This window comes from Odontomachus brunneus, unplaced genomic scaffold (assembly GCF_010583005.1).
Source record: "Odontomachus brunneus isolate Ranch 3 - 2012 unplaced genomic scaffold, Obru_v1 Obru_scaffold_033, whole genome shotgun sequence".
In the NCBI taxonomy this organism is placed as follows: domain Eukaryota; kingdom Metazoa; phylum Arthropoda; class Insecta; order Hymenoptera; family Formicidae; genus Odontomachus; species Odontomachus brunneus.
Genome location: NW_022639483.1, coordinates 1444915 through 1461062, shown reverse-complemented (window position 1 = coordinate 1461062; position 16148 = coordinate 1444915). Strand labels below are relative to the sequence as shown.

The 16148-nt window shown below is 40.6% G+C and overlaps 3 protein-coding genes across 5 annotated transcripts in view; 2 read left to right on the top strand and 1 right to left on the bottom strand.

Annotated features, from left to right (window-relative positions):
• LOC116843472 (endocuticle structural glycoprotein SgAbd-8-like) overlaps positions 1 to 8747 on the bottom strand; it is a 41166-nt gene extending 32419 nt beyond the window's left edge. The window contains exon 1 of one of the 2 annotated variants that reach the window (XR_004377889.1): positions 8603 to 8747. Coding sequence is in view for 1 of the 2 variants with exons in the window: in XM_032813916.1 (XP_032669807.1) it covers positions 8603 to 8613 (11 nt within the window). In the remaining variant the exon portion in view is untranslated. The remainder of the gene's footprint in view (positions 1 to 8602) is intronic. The other variant, XM_032813916.1, reaches the window with a different exon arrangement.
• On the top strand, positions 7927 to 9072 carry LOC116843469 (dTTP/UTP pyrophosphatase). Of its 2 annotated transcripts, none has more exons than XM_032813912.1 (4): positions 7927 to 8284; positions 8418 to 8574; positions 8639 to 8785; positions 8856 to 9072. In XM_032813912.1, the coding sequence occupies exons 1-4, from the start codon at positions 8224 to 8226 to the stop codon at positions 8998 to 9000; spliced, it is 510 nt and encodes a 169-aa protein (XP_032669803.1). In that variant the 5' UTR covers positions 7927 to 8223; the 3' UTR covers positions 9001 to 9072. The 2 variants fall into 2 exon arrangements, with proteins under 2 accessions (XP_032669803.1, XP_032669802.1); XM_032813911.1 differs by having other exon boundaries at positions 8095 to 8184; positions 8330 to 8574.
• A 928-nt stretch (positions 9073 to 10000) lies between these two features.
• Positions 10001 to 13376, top strand: LOC116843477 (mitochondrial fission 1 protein). The gene is made up of 4 exons (XM_032813932.1): positions 10001 to 10230; positions 10716 to 10925; positions 11005 to 11110; positions 11866 to 13376. The coding sequence occupies exons 1-4, from the start codon at positions 10186 to 10188 to the stop codon at positions 11955 to 11957; spliced, it is 453 nt and encodes a 150-aa protein (XP_032669823.1). The 5' UTR covers positions 10001 to 10185; the 3' UTR covers positions 11958 to 13376.
• Positions 13377 to 16148: the final 2772 nt, after the last annotated feature.

Below are 16148 nucleotides of genomic sequence, written 5' to 3'. Positions count from 1 at the left end.
CTTTAAATCGATTGGAAATGTTATATATATATAACATAGCGCTGTAAACGTATATAGTAATAAAAATATATAATAATAGTAATAAAAAAATATTTTTACAGCATATAAAAAATCATACATTATTTCAAACTCGCATTACTATTATTATACAATCACTATTCATCATTATTCAGTACGATCGACACTTCAAACGTCCGCCGTTTCTTCTAACGAGCGAGGTGCAGCTCGCGATGGTCACCGTGCGTTGCGCGGCTGCTTTCATATTCCTGAGGAACAGCGATCGCTAATAACACAGTGGATAAGCAGTTAATAATCGTTTTGAGCACGCGAGATAAGCGCTTGTCCGAATGAGCGGCGACACGGTGCTTTCCGGCACACCCACTAATCATAGATCGTCATGGAGGATCGAAGCGGCGCCGTAATCGCGCGTCGGAGGCGCAGCGCGATCGAACAGCGCGTTCCGGGATCGGGTTCCGATTCGCGTACGCCCCTGACGAGATATCGTGTGCAGGCGTATTACATGTAATACAAAACCGCAGGCACTCCGCAGGCGTGACGTAGCGGGCCCCATAGAGGCCGCGTTACATGCCGCGGTGTCATAATGCGCGCGTCCTTTGGAGAAGCCGTTGCTTCTCGGCGCGGGTTGCGCAATCGCATTTAATAACGTCAGACAGCCACCAGCACGGCGCGATTGCCGTGCTCGCTCACTCGCTCGCTCGCGGACACTTATGACACTTTAACAAATTTTCACGGCGGGGACGCGTCGAATAAATTCAGCCGCGAATCCGCGGGCGAAAACGACCGAGGGGCGGGCGTTGCAAAATTTCGAATTAAGCGTGCGCGTGCGCGCGAGGATCGCTTAATTCGGTCGACGACGATGAGATTCCCTCTCATCCAAAAAAAAAAAATATATATAATCTCGTCCTCAGCGGGATTCTCTTGCGTTATGGCCCCAAGAGGATTCTTTTAAAACCAAAAGGAAAATCTTCAACGAAAATAACCAACAACGAAGAGAGAACTCTAATTGCAAGACGCTATTTCCTGTAACCCAATATTCTAAGCGAAAACTCTTGTCGGGAGAGAATGTCAAAGGCTGAGAATATATATACACATCAAATGAAATATTACCGAGATGCAGGCGGCACGTGAGAATATCATAAGACTACCAGAATGCAATTTGGAAAAACAAATTTGAGAAAATGTAGAAACTACGAGTTGGCCGCACGTACGCTGGCGTATACTTAGCAAATAAAATAAAGAAAGAAGAATAACATACTAGTTCCCGAATAATCTGTTAAATAATCTGTTAATGGTGCTTGTTATGTGGATGAATTGAATATACATATACACACACTAGGTGTGTGTGCGTGCACATTAACGTGAAGTCAAACAAATCACCACTAATTCCGTATTGTGTGAATTACTTACATATATGGCACACTGCTCTTTTTACCTAATTTTTTTTATCACTTTTCAACTTCTCACGGCACTCCGACATCCCCTTAAGAAGAACTTGATTTCATATTGACAATAATAGTCTTGAAAGAGCGCAAACGCCTATTAAATAGAGTCGACATTTTATTAAAATTATTCGCCAACTAAGATAAACGATTGAACCTGCCACATAATGCACGATGCAATCCCACATAAAAAGGTGAAAAGCTTCTGAGAAGTCTTACCGCAATATTAAATTTATTGAACATTAGAATCTTTGAACCTTCTAGAATTTTAAATAAGAGTAAAGGATCAGCCAATGTCCTCCCATCTAAGACTCAAAATATATAATAATGTTCGTCAAAAAGATATAATATTACGCTTGGAACAATTTCCCTTTGGTTTCACAAGAATTCTCTTGAGGTCGTACGTAAGAGGATTCCGCTGAGGGTGAGATTATATTTGATTGTTCCTGTGCTTTCGCGGTCTTCTCGCCGCATGTCCGGTTATCTCTCTTTTTGCATTTTCCTCCGACGAATCTCTTGTACGACCTGGAGCGATCGCCGATTACGCTCGGCGAGACAAGACACCGTCGCCGATTACGCTCGGTGAGTTGTGCTGCGTCTCGCACCTAATCTCGTTGCGCAATCCGCGAAGTGCAGTGTAATATCCACACGCAATTACATTTCGCGTGCGCATCGGTCTCGATCGGTAAAAACATTTTTATGACGCGACTAAGTCATTTCTCACCTCGCGACTTAAAAGTGGCGGTCGCTCACGGGAGCCGCGCCAGTAATTTCACCTATTGGCCAATTCGTTTAATTTCATCCGCTTAAGAAGACGCGGACATACTCGTATGGCTCGCACGCGGACGAGCCGCGTGCGCACCGGTTATTTATGCATCGATTTTCATTCCGATCTGTGCCACAAGTAATTGTTGGTAATGTACAGTTGGCTTGGAAACCTCCCTCGAGGCTGCCGCGAGAAGTAACACAATAACCTAACCGGGAAATAAAAAATATCGAGGGACGCACATTATGCTCCATTATATACGAATAGTTGGCACACAGCATCATTATAATTACGGCCCCGCGCCGTTGGGTTTCCACATGTTCGACTCCGTGAACTCCGCGCCGGCGAAATCGAAGCACGAAAGAGAGAGAGAGAGAAAGAAAGCCGGGAAACGTTCTCACACCGGTCTTGCCGCGGCACAGAGTGAAAATTGTCACTCGAGGTTTATCGGCGAGATTCTTCATTTTACGTCACTCGAATGAGAGATTACGCGCATGCAAAGCGAAAGTCGGATAGGAAACGAGGCGTAGCCCCCTCCCCCACCCCCCGATCATGCGTTACACGACGACGTATCACGCTCAGGAGAGAGATTTATATTTAAACGTGATCGTCCTGCCGAATTATCATAAACCATCTCGTCCCAGATTATCCGATTTATTCGACCGCGCTCTCGGGTACTCGTTAAGCGTCCTTCGGGTTACCCCCTATGGCAATGGCGTAATCGGTGATATTCAGGCGCATCACACTCGCGCGCGCGCGCACGCATCCACGAGCGCGAAAGGGTTGAACCGTGTAGGCGGATTTCGCCAAGTGTGTGAATATATATCCGCTAAGATAATAAACAACCGTGCGGGAGCATCACGGCTATCTGCGCGGCTGCGGCGACGGCGACTTGATCGAGAAGAGAGAGAGAGAGAGAGAGAGAGAGAGAGAGAGAGAGAGAGAGAGAGAAGAGATACCGGCCGCGCTCTGGTGCAAAGCGCTTTTAATAACTGGTTTCGCGATATCCTGCTTGCGCCGGCAGCTTCGGCGTAAATATCTGATGCACTTTGCCAGGCGAATTATGCATTTTGTTTTCCTCCTTTCTAACACCCTGCCGATCGATCCCGCGGCTCTACCGTTTATTATGCACGTCCACGTAATCAATTCACCCCTCCGTCCGAAAATTTAATTAATTAAGCTATATCTAACTGACAAAAAGAGAGGAAAAGATAGAGAGAGAGAGAGAGAGAGGGGGGGAGAGAGAGAGGGAGAGGGAGGAAAGGAGGCAGGGAGTAGAGAGAGAGAGAGAGAGAGAGAGAGTCGTAGGAAATTATTGTAAGGAAATTGCACGAAGATGATGATTACAAGATGCTAGGTGTGATTTTTCAAGTATAAACTGATTTTTTCATTAAATTTTATTATCACCCAATAAGAAAATGTAATCCTATCTTATCTTAGCGGAATCCTTTTTCACGTGACCTCAAGATTCTCCTAAGACTAAAAGGAAAATTTTCCTCGCACAGTATTCATAATATTACAGGAATTTCGTCTTTTGTCTACGGTATAAGTTTTGTTCTTAATAGAAATCTCTTCTGGTAAAAGGGAATTTCTGCTTCAAGTAAACATTTCCTTTTGATTGAAGAGGAAATTAGTTCGAACAAGATCTAATAGATTTCCGATTAATAATTCACTTCAGCAGAAGAGGAATAGTCTTTTGCTAAGAGTTTTCGCGTAGAATACAGAATTATAGGAAATAGCATCTTGCAACTCTTTCTTTGGAATATCTTCCTTTTGGTTTCAGAAAAATCTCCTTTTGAGGCTATACGTAAAAAGATTTCGCTAAGAGTAAGATTGTATTTTTTTAAATGTGAGATAAACGCGAATCTACGAATGTTTCGGAGTTTCAGCCCTTATATACACGAAGAAAATATAGTTGCAAAAATTGCAACAAAATTTTTTAAATCTCGGACCGTGCAGAGAATTATTATTATATATTTGTTTAAAAATATTATGTACGTTTGACTTTTTACAATAAAATTATTGCAAACGCTTGAATATTTTTTTACACCGTTTATCAGATAAATCGTCAAATTTTTACCATCACTATAGTGTTGTATATCATAATTTCAGTATAGCGCAATTTTACGAAAAACATTGCGAAGAGAAATATAATCTCGACGTAATTCTAACTACAAAATTTTCTTCCCGTATATCTCCGTAATTTATCGCGCTATGTAATCAATAAGGATGTAAGTGCAGTTTAATTTGAGTAATTTTGTATTGACGATGCTTCCGGGAAAATTATACGACGCCTAACAGGAAACGTCACAAACATCCGTATTTTCGCATCCGCGTTATCTTTAGTCATCTTACGACTCAGCCGTCGCACAACTTCAAACACATTCTATCGCTTAATCTGCTAGTCACAAGCAACTGATTTACATGCCGCAGCGCCCCGACTAAAAATCATTAATTAGCAAGACACTCGTGCTTATAAATCATCATACGTGATAGCGATCGTGCGTCGCGCGATTATCATTTTTGCGGCTTTGGGTTTAGCCGGCGGCGGATTACGTAAGCGTAATTGTCAATTATTGCAGATCAAAATGCAGCGGAGGCGCGAACAAAGGCGACAAAGCGATACTTCATCCTAGCTCGGCTCCTAAGCGGCAATTATCCAATAAATAATACCGCACTCGCTACGTGCACTCGTTAGTAAACTTGGCCGTGCAATTGTCGGCCTGCTCGAGCCCGCGTCGAATTGAAGCGATTAATCGTTCACGGAAATTGTTCATTAGAGGCGGACGCCCGCGTTTGTTGACTCTCGACAGAATGGCAATTGATACGAACACATAATTATTGTATAGTTGTCTCGCCAACGGCCGATAGATTGATTTACGGAAAGCGAGAAAATTCAGTAAATCCGGCGGGAGTCTAATACGATAATGGCCGTATTAATAGTCGTTATTTGAAATTTGTTTCAGATGAGATACTCAGATTTTTATTCAGAGTCAGGTCCAAGTTTTTCAGTTGAATGACGACAAACATGACATTTACATCTGTAGTTAAGATTCAATAAAAAATCTCTCATCTAACTCTGAATTGAAGTCTGAGTATCTCACTTGAGACGAGTTTCAAGTAGTGATTATTATTACAGACCTACACTGAGGGAAAAATTATAAAATCAATAAATATTTTTTTTATAGGTGCCATTAACATATTTATTTAAATCTACATTCTCTTTACTTAAATCAAATATTGTTTACCTTATTTAAGTAAACAATATTTGATTTAAATAAATAAAATTTAGATTTAAATAAATATGTTAATGGCACCCATCAAAGAAATATTTGTTGATTTTAAGGTAATTTTTCTCTCAGTGTATGGTTTGTATAATTAGTCATTACTTGAAACTTGCCTCAAGTGAGATATGTAGATTTGAATTTCGATAGATGTGAGCTTCTTAACTGAATCACGATTACAAATGTACAATGTCGTATATATTACATAATTGAAATAAGAAAATCAGATTTAATACTGAAATCATCTGAGTATCTTATGTAGGACAAGCTTCAAGTAACGATTGTTGATATTTCTGCGATAATCAAAGTACAGTCGAGAAGAGATAATTGCACCTTAACAAATAAATAGTAATAAGCATAATGAAATTTTATCAATCCAACGAAATATTTTTCTGTGTTGAAAATAAAGTTCCATAATGCTTGAGAATTTCCATTTTAATGATTTGACGAAGAATTGAATACTCAGGATCGTATTTACGGACTTTGTATTGTATTTCCGCGGATAACGCGTCGTCGCAAATTGTGTTCCGGGAATACGACCCGTCGCGATAATACTTGAGTCTCTGCAGCAAAAAAGAAATGCTCATTCTCTCGATTATCTCGATGTATATTCCGTCGCGAGAATGAAATCGAGAGTTAGTCCGGAATCACATTGTTTCCCCGGGAATCTCATTTCGCAAGCGCTTAGACTACTTTACTGATTAACCAGGGCGGGGCATGCGATCGCAGGTGACACGCAAAAAATGCCGCTAAATCTTTGTTCAGCTGGAAGGCTGCGGCGTAAAGATGGGTCAACCTTTCGCCTTGCGATTATGTAAGACCTCGGACTGACTGACCTTTAGGTTCGTTCATGGCATGCGGCATTTACGTAATTTACCGATTACGATGTATTAGAGTCTTCTTCTTCTTCTTCTGCGCCTGGAGAATAATTCTCCTTCTAACGCTAATATAATGTATTTTCGAATGTACGTCGCGCACGTGCACCAGATTATACCAGATTACGGCACGCTCGACTCGCGATTGACGTATCGAACGTCTCCGCGTCAACAATTGACGCAATAATCTTTCACGTAAATCTTTTTTCTTCTTTCTGCTTTTTCTTGGTATACGCGCGCAGAGAAATCGATTTTCTTACGAGAAAACATATGGAGGTGTCTCTCGTCGGTTCTTATATAAAGTTATAAGAAGCACATGAAATAGCAAAAAACTTTTCTTGGAAATATTTTGGTCGAGTTTTTTAATTCATCGATAAATTCATCGCATGATGCGCAAATGCAACGTTTCGCTGTATTTACGCATCATGCGATGGATCCATCGATGAATTAAAAAACTCGCCTTTTCTCATTTACTTCGTTTGCTTTCGAAAATATTCGACGGATTGTTTCATGTCCTAAATGTGAGAAAGCGTGTGTATATATATATATATATATATATATATATATATATATATATATAAAATATATATGTATCTATTACTTTTAACTGTTTTCCAACATATTCAATGCCCGTCAAAATCGGTGAGAGACAGCTCCATACGTTTCTTTGTTGGATCTCCTCTCAGAGAGACGGATGAAGAATGGAAAGTGGATCTCGATGATAATAGCGGCGTAAATCATGGCTGAGCGAACGCTACGTTATTCTATTTATAAGCGTTTATAGACGTTATTTATAGACCGTCCGATTGAAAAACCCGATGTTGCTCTATTTGCGAGATTTCTAATTACTGATTACTTGGAAATATGACGTTTAAACTTTTATCTGTTTGCTGAAAAATAGCTGGAAATTCCACAATCTATTGCGAAACGATATTTAACCGTTAATGATGCTATCAATATATATCGTGTATATTCAACGAATTAGGGCATATTTACGTATAATTATTCCAATGCTTCGTTGATTAATTAAGGCCGAGTTTAAAATTTGCGCTCTTGATCAATGCCGCCGCGACATTTTAACAAAAATCTACATGGAGAGAATATTAAAGTTTCTTTTCTATTTTCATACAAATTCCTTTCAATTTATTTTTTTTATAGGCCAGAAATAGAGACTGTCAGTAAAGTCTGTCTTGTTAAGGAACATAGTAAATTTCGTTAGAAACATAGCAAATGTTTTAATAATTCAGTTTTTAAAATACAAGTAGCATATATGAGATAAAAAAGGATAGTGAATTATGATGTCGACGTGCAGAATGTCGATCTATTGCTCGATTACAAAATCCTGTAGCAATTCTTACTATAAAATTCTCTCCGTGTACGAAGCAAAAAGCTTCTCGCTGAAATCAAACAATCGAAGTTCCAAAACACTCAGTATAAAGTTTCATTATCAAAACGCGTAACCGCACTACACTTTTTTTTCCTTGACTACAGCGTCATCTGCAGCTATAGCTACCATTATCGACCACGTAAAGCCGCTCACAACGACCCGCATTACCGACCGGTACGACCACCAACGTGCACACGCTTAAGAGCGCGTTTTGCGCACTACGTATGGGCCGCGTTATTGCAATTAGTGCTGAATGTCACTGCGCGAGTTTACAGATAACAGGTGTCAATAATAATCACTGAGCAACCGCACGTACTAAAGGATGTTGGAGTCGACTATTCAAGCGTTAGCAAGTGGCAGAGTAATTCTAGCCAGTGGTTCCCCAAGGCGACATGATATAATGAAATTTTTGGTAAACAATACGATTGTATGAATAATTTCAATCGTGAATATGTCTATACAAAATAAATTACGTAACAGTATGACTGTATTGATGGATACTGATCATTGGAGTAAGTTAAGAACATAATTAACATGTGTCAACATTCATGATTCAGCGAATAAATGCAGAAATAGTGCCTTCTCTATATGATGAGAAACTTGATAGATCTGAATACAACAATCACCATGGGGAATATGTTCAAGATATAGCCAAGTACAAGGTCCTTGAGGTGTATGAACGACTGAAGGCAGATCCAGTGCCACCGTCACTGATAATTGGAGCTGATACAATGGTAACGATGGGTAATGTTGTTTATGGCAAGCCACATGATGAGGTGGAGGCCTTTCAAATATTATCTAGGTAATAATTTGTAACAAGCTGTACTCACCAGGTAAACATAATAATAACCGATGTTCTCCCTCAGTCTGGTGAATAAGCAGCATGTCGTGTACACTGGTGTGTGCTTAAAGACACCGCAGAGCCAAGTCCAGTTTTATGAGTCGACAAAGGTGAAATTTGGAGATATATCTGAGAAGCAAATAAGAGAGTACATAAAAACAGGTGATCCCATGTGAGTAACATGCTGTTGACAGTGGGAATAACGCTGTCTTTATTTGTTAGAAAGCAAAAGTTTGTTTCAGGGATAAAGCAGGGGGATATGGATTCCAAGGGGTTGGGGGCTGTTTGATAGAGAAGATAGATGGTGATTATTATACTGTAACGGGCCTGCCGATGTATGCACTGTCCAGGCGACTGGATCAGATGTTTTCTGTTGATGTTCAATGAGAGCATTGTGTTGAGCATGACAGTACCCTGAAGGACAACTATTGTACTATCGTTTCTACGTGAATAAATGTTTTCACGCTAAAACCCACGGAAATTCACGAATTCCTCCCCATGTGTGCGTACGTGTATGTGTGTATTCAATGGTCCGACATTCCGGTATAATGGGCGTATTTGAGCGCGTGTTTATCGATATCGCGTTCATTAACATTCATTATCATACCGCGTGCGGTCAAAGACACAAAGCGAGCCATCTCTATCGAGATCATAATGAAATTATTCAATATAGAAATTCTCGTTCTCACTTTTTCCCCGTTCGCTCAAATCTGTGTGAAAACATCCCCGCGATTCATTTCAACGAGATCGATAAAGGCGTGTGTAACATTGGCGAACGTTTCGGCACACTTGATCCGCTATAAATTCGCGCCTCGTTATCTCCAAAAATATTCCTCTTCCGAGATTACCCGGTCTAGTGGCATGTCAGGACGACGATATTTTATATAGGAACGATGATATACTCACCAGAGAATGCATCTTTGATTCCAAAAGGACGAGGGACGATCTGTCTCGCACCAACGACGGCGGTTGAAAAGGCTGTTCAATATGTCGGACGGAGATATATCGAAATATATCGAAGTGACATGAATGTTGCTGCATGTGAAAAATGGTCAGTGGTCAGTCGGAGATGAAGATAAGTTGATGAAATATGTCGTCAAGAAAACTCTAATTTCGCGGCTAAATTAATATTTCCTCGCTTAAAGCGCGTCTTCGAAATCGTGAGAATCGCGAGGAGTCGCGGAAATCTCGCGAAAATCTCGGGTCTGTTTTCTATTGCTGCATTGCTGAACTGGTGCAATAAGTTGGAGTGAGAAAATGTATATGGTAGTCTCACTTTAACTTATTGCACCAGTTCAGTAGTGCGGCAACAGAAAACAGACTCTTCATCTCTATTCTTGCCGGTTGGCGACACCTATAAAATTCATAAATGGCGCCATCTCACAAAGTGATCACGGGGCCATGAGAGTTTCGCGTCTTGCATCTCGCTCTTCTTTCGTGAAACGTCAAAACGTTCAGTGATGCACCTGTAACCTGTACCACCTCAGGCGCATTCACGGTTACCCAGTGTATGTGTAGTAGTTAGTTCCGAGTCGACTACGCGGTTCCGGTTACGTGCGTTTATCCGAGAAGATGGAAGACGTTTTAAACGAGGTCGTTTCCGCCGAGGATCTAAAGGTAACCGCAGCCTATGTCTCCGTGTCGCCAACATCGTCCACGTTTCGTCACGCTTTTCGTCGTGAACTTGCAACCTTGATCGAAAAGCGACGATAACGACGTGAACTCAGAGTTAGGTTAGGTTAGGTTATCATCCGGGCTTTCTCAGATTTTATTTACTTCAGCGATGTGCATTCATTCGTATCGTCTTCCGATATGTCGCAAACATTTCCGAAGAACAATTTATCGTCAATAAATGTGGATTTTTGCGGGCTTCGGAAATTATCATTCTATTATTCAGCAAATTGAGTGCGGGAGAACGTCATCGTGACGTTTCATTAGGAGTAATCTGCGTTGCAGAGTTTATTCTTGGAATATATTATAATTGATTTGTTTTGCAAACTCGTGTTTTTTTGCGGAAATCCGGTCGATCGATGTGGCGATCTCGTCGGCTCGTAACGTGAACATTACGTCATCTCTTGTAACTCGGTCGTATTGCGTTTCAGAAATTTGAACGCTTGTATCACGAGCAATTGTACTCGGCGGATGTTTCACAAAAAGCACAATTCGAGTACGCCTGGTGCCTTGTGAGAAGTAAATATTCGGCCGACATTAGGAAAGGAATACTGCTACTAGAAGATCTCTATAGCAAGCAGACAGGTAGCGAAAGACGTGATTGTCTTTATTACTTGGCCATTGGAAATGCTAGAATAAAGGTAAGACGCGTGCAAGATAACCTGTGCATCAAGTGTTCAATTAGTAGGAGAAGAATCATGGATCGTTGCTTCTTTCCAGGAATACACAAAAGCACTGTCCTATGTCAGAGCGTTCCTTCAGGTCGAGCCTGGTAACATACAAGTACAGCAATTGGAGACATTAATCAGGAAGAAGATGGAAAAAGGTTTCCCTTTCATAATTTATTATCGGCTTAAGAGAATAAAAGTCATAATTTGCTTAGGCGCATTGTCCCTGAGAGGTCTCTGTGACATTCTCATGCAGTCGTATTACTTTTGGTTGCTGCTAATAGCCCTGTTGTTTTCCTGGGTTGCTAAATTCTACATTGATTCCACTTAATAAGCTTGTGTCTTTCCAATTTGTGCTAACTCTCTTGAAGGGACTTTGCTGTCGGTCTTGAAGGGATAACAAATATACATTGCATGCTTCTGCAATAGCCTCATAACATAACCTCTTCCATGACTTTCTTCAAGTTTCTTATCTTCTCAACTAGCTATTGGTTCATCTATTGATTCCTTTGTTTCTTCTCTGTGATAGCGAAGTGCAAAATATGGCTATATTTTAATACGTAAACTAAATGGATTCAGTAGCTTTGTGTCGCTGGTCATTTTCTTTTTCTCATCGCTGTATCTCTTTGCTGTCCATCTATTTGTACCATTTCCTCTGTACATTCTGTATAAACAAGTAATAAAAGTTTATATCGATTATATGAAAGACCTATTTAATATCTTCATGTTGGTCAGTTCCCTTTGTTATTGATCGAGTCTTGTGTTACTGCAACACAAATCATTATTACACCAACTAATTCACGTGATTCTGTATCTACTAACCCAGCTAGAATTTCGAATAACACTTCTGAGAAGCTTAGCGATTCAGTGATTGGAATTGGCGTTGAATCTCGTTTGTTTCTTTTTTTTGCAGAGGGTCTTCTCGGTATGGCTGTCGCGGGAGGCGTTATTATCGGTATCGCAAGTATCGTGGGCCTGGGCATCGCGATGGCAAAAAAAAATTAATTGTCCGTGAAAGAGTTGAGCATAATAATGTCGGTGTGATTGTGATCGTAGTTTGTTCGCGCGAAGTGGTGTGATTTAGCTTGTAATGACCCGTTTGACAGACTGACGAGTCTGAAACGGGAGTAACATGTAAATGCGCCAGGACCTCGACCAAATCCAAAGAATGCAATGTCTGTGACATCGACGTTGATGTATTGCCTTTGTAACGTTCATAAACAAAAGACAGAGAGAGCTGAGAAAAAAAAAAAAGGAAAAGCCGATAGCGAAACAACAATGATCCACTTGTAGACTAGACGCTTACAATATTATTTGGTGAATCATTTTGAATATATCGTCTGAATCGTTATTACTCGTCTAATACGTATGTGTCTACATACCGTGTGCCCTCGTATCCGCTCCAGGTTCGATTTGATCCTCGATAAAGTTTGAGTTTTATTTTTGAGTCGATACGTTTTACTCTAGGTCGATACATTCCGATGATTTCTCTCTTCCTTTTGCACGCGTTTTTAAATTAAAACGCTACGGTTATATAACGCTATTTATATGTGACTTTAGTTTAAGTGAGCCACCAAAGCATTACACAGTCACGTTAAATAAAGCATTTGTATATATGGGAAAGTAGTAGGGGGCGATTTGTTTTGTTGCTGGACCTATACTTTTGATAGAAGTCAATGTTCGGAGCCGTGTCGGGCGATGTTCTCACCGCTGCGAATTACGCTGTATGCATGCACAACTTTGCCCGGGAAACCACCGACGATCCTATCGTAACGCAATTATGCAGAATATAGGATGGTGTCCCGCTTTTCATTTGCGGTATCGCGCTGGAATTTATTCACGCGGGAAATTTAGCATAGTTACATCCGTAACAAGTTCCGCGGCTCGATAGTACTTTATAATGTATCCGTGTCTGAGAGTGTGCGACACGTGTAACGCCGACGAGAGTAAAGGGTCCGATGTTCTTCGAGACAGCGCTCGATCGCATTTTCGGAACGCGTTCGGCGCTAAATCATCCGACTGTCCGGCTCGCGTATACGCGTGTTTACAATCCAACGTGATGTTTGTATTACGCAAATGCAGCTGCATTACACCGAATGCTGTGCCATTCGAGGTCTTCTCCCATGTTTACGCGGAATGCGATTTCCATATTAGATAAATGCAACTCTGAATTAGGCACCGCCGTGTCTAGCGTTAAATGCACCGCTAAACACCGCTCGCGAATGTTGACTACCAGTAACTCCGGCAACAAATATTCGACCTCCTGCACGGCGAATATATGAGACCTTTATACGTAATATACGCAAGGTTCACCTGGAACCAGTATTTTCCATGGGGGTTTCCAAAAATAGCAGAAAATATATCAGCCTACATTTAACATCCAGAATTTTGTAATTAAAATAAAGACTGCGTTAAATCTTTTAATCTTATTCTTTCTTCAATAAGTCGACCAAATCGCCTAATTTTCAAGGAAGTAAGGTAAAATACCAATTCCTGGATACGTATCTAATCCTGAATGTTTTTGTCGATTTAGCCTCTCTATATAAACATTAATCTTTTAATATTAAATTTGCCTGGCACAGCCGAATTAAGCTAACAAGTTTATATGTGGGCTAATCATACTGTTTCTCTTATGTGTGCTCACACTGATATAAAATATTTCTCGAATAAAAAGATATACATGATACATAATTTTTAATTAATTACATCATAAATATATACATCCTTAAAACCTTAGCTTTTGATCAAAGCAATTGTTTGTTGTTGTATATTATTTACTTTTTAAATATTTCTTCTCTCAGTGTATTGTATTGAATGATTAAATATTCGTATTTACGGAGACCAAGACCGCAAGAATATCCAGCATCAGATGCGTGTTCGGGTCTTTTGTCTTAAAATTAAACTTGGCAAGGAATACATGAAGGAAACGTGCAACAGGATTCAAATAGTATTCATTTTTTTTATATATAGATTTATTGATGATTTCTTAATATCCGTTGATAAAGTTGTTTATGTACAAAATAACGCTGGAATATCCCTATTAATATTATTATTATTAATTTTATTGTTATTATTAATATTATTATTATTATTAATGATCTATGTTATGGCCCAGGGATTCTCTCTCTCTCCCTCTCGAGAAAGAGAACAGCCCTCTCCCCGCTCGCGCTTCGACGAGTCAGTAGTAATATGTTCGCTTGTGTCCTTCCCTTCCACACCAAAACACGATGGCGATGATGAAACGCTCCACGGCGCGTCGTGCCCTCCCGTTCTCGCCTCCTTCTTCGCCCTCGTTCGCCCGTACACGCGAACAATAATAATATTTACACGCCGTTCATCCCCCTTGTGCGGATCTCGGCACCTCTGGCGGAAAGAGGACGAGGAGAAGGTCCCCGCTCTGATCGCTTGAGAGCGCGATACGACGCATCGTGGACTCATCTTTCTCTTCTCTTTCTTTTTTTTATTTTCTTCTTTATGGTACAGCGCTTAGTAAAGATTCGATAAGTGGGAGAAAATCGAGTATAGGCGATGTATGCGATTTTCGTAAATCGGTCGCCCCGCATCCCGCCGATTCTCCGCCCGAAAAGACCATGGGTAAAGTGAGCTGATTTTTGCTTAAAGAACGTAACGTAAATTGTACATGCAATTTTCTTCCTTAAACACTACGCCGAATACGACGGTAGCATTCATATATATCTGTCTAGATCTGTGGGAAAGTGGTCAAAATTTGCCGCAAAAGGGTTGAAAAATAAGTCACTAATAGTAATTCGATTAGTGACGATTTTGTACACAATTACTTCATTATTCATATCATAGATATGAATATGAGTTTCATAACTTTTTTTTGCTGAAAATTAAGAAAGTGAATACTTGGGAAATGTTAGGTCTAACATAGCGAAATTAATATATGAAAATTAAAAGGGATAAACACTTTTCTTATTCAAGAAATCTCGAGATCCAATAGGATGTCAGCATCTTGATTTTATCCCTTTAAGATGATTTTAGAAATCTTCCTTATAAGAGGTTCTTTAGCTGAATCTCTAGAGTGGCGTGCAACTCCACCGTTAGCCATATTAACGTCCTTAAAAACTGCACAATGTACGCAGGTGCACTGAAATGCACTAAAAAAATTATTTCTGTATCTGGAACCAGAATATTTGGTACATGTAATTTGGTTGGCATTCATGTTTTTTACTTGTGTCAAGTACATGTAGTGTTGAGAAACCAAGACACACATAACGGCAATTAAATTTTTTAGTTGCAATTACTTAAAATTTGGTTGATTTTAACCAAGTTTTTCGACAACAAAATCCTTCTTTCAGAGTGAGACTTGAAATTCTCAAATCTTAAGAGATGAGACTCACGATTCTTAATCCAACAAGCGTAAGGATTGGTCTATAATATTAGGAGTAAGTCGTAAGAATTGGCTATAGCCGATTATTCTTGTAATAATCGACCGTGATTGATCAATTCTTACGGTTTGTAGAACCGAACAGTACGACACCTATTGTAGACCAAGCCTTAGATTGCATGTATAAGGGTCGATTGTTCTAACTTCTTGGTGAGTTACCTGACAGTTCAAATCATCTGTCTGTCTTCGTTTTTTCTACAAATTAGACAGAGACAGACACATGATTTAACTGTCAGATAGCTTACTAAGAAACAATTGGCCATAAGTTGCGTTACACTTTTCAAACAGAAACTGACCCATTTTACCCATCGTTCTTTATTCGCCCAATAGGATCGCGCGCTCGGCGAAATGGAAATCGGACGGTCGCACTTGGCGACGTGTTTGCCGCACCGCTGCTAAATGCGGCCCGCATCGAATCGAATTTCACTTTTTTAGCGTTAACGAGCTTCGCGTTCGACGGGACGAGAATCCCGAGCGACCGAGCGGGCATTGAACGCTAACGCGGAACGTCCGAACGCCAAACGTGACCCCCTCGTCTCGCTGACGATCGGAATTATTTCGATTACACACACCGCGCGCGCGGACACTCGCTCCGGGAGTTTCGCTCGTCGCCGTTAAGAGAGAGAGAAGATCTGAACGGAGGATCTCTCTCTGTCTGACGCGAATTGTCGTCGGTCGTTTGTATGGATACGCACCGGCGAACATTTGCTTGGCGTTCGGCGTCGCGCGTGTTTCGGATCCGGCGAGTATGCGGATCGTCGTTTCCTCAGAGAGAGAAGGGGGGG

What these genes read in the sequence shown, in the direction of transcription:
- LOC116843469 (XM_032813911.1), top strand. Translation starts at nt 8,095, where the DNA reads ATGTTGGAGTCGACTATTCAAGCGTTAGCAAGTGGCAGAGTAATTCTA. An exon ending in ATGATATAATGAAATTTTTG is followed by an intron (nt 8,185 to 8,329) that starts GTAAACAATACG and finishes TTCATGATTCAG; the next exon opens with CGAATAAATGCAGAAATAGT. An exon ending in ATAAAAACAGGTGATCCCAT is followed by an intron (nt 8,786 to 8,855) that starts GTGAGTAACATG and finishes AGTTTGTTTCAG; the next exon opens with GGATAAAGCAGGGGGATATG.
- LOC116843477 (XM_032813932.1), top strand. Translation starts at nt 10,186, where the DNA reads ATGGAAGACGTTTTAAACGAGGTCGTTTCCGCCGAGGATCTAAAG. An exon ending in TTGGAAATGCTAGAATAAAG is followed by an intron (nt 10,926 to 11,004) that starts GTAAGACGCGTG and finishes GCTTCTTTCCAG; the next exon opens with GAATACACAAAAGCACTGTC. An exon ending in CAGGAAGAAGATGGAAAAAG is followed by an intron (nt 11,111 to 11,865) that starts GTTTCCCTTTCA and finishes TTTTTTTTGCAG; the next exon opens with AGGGTCTTCTCGGTATGGCT.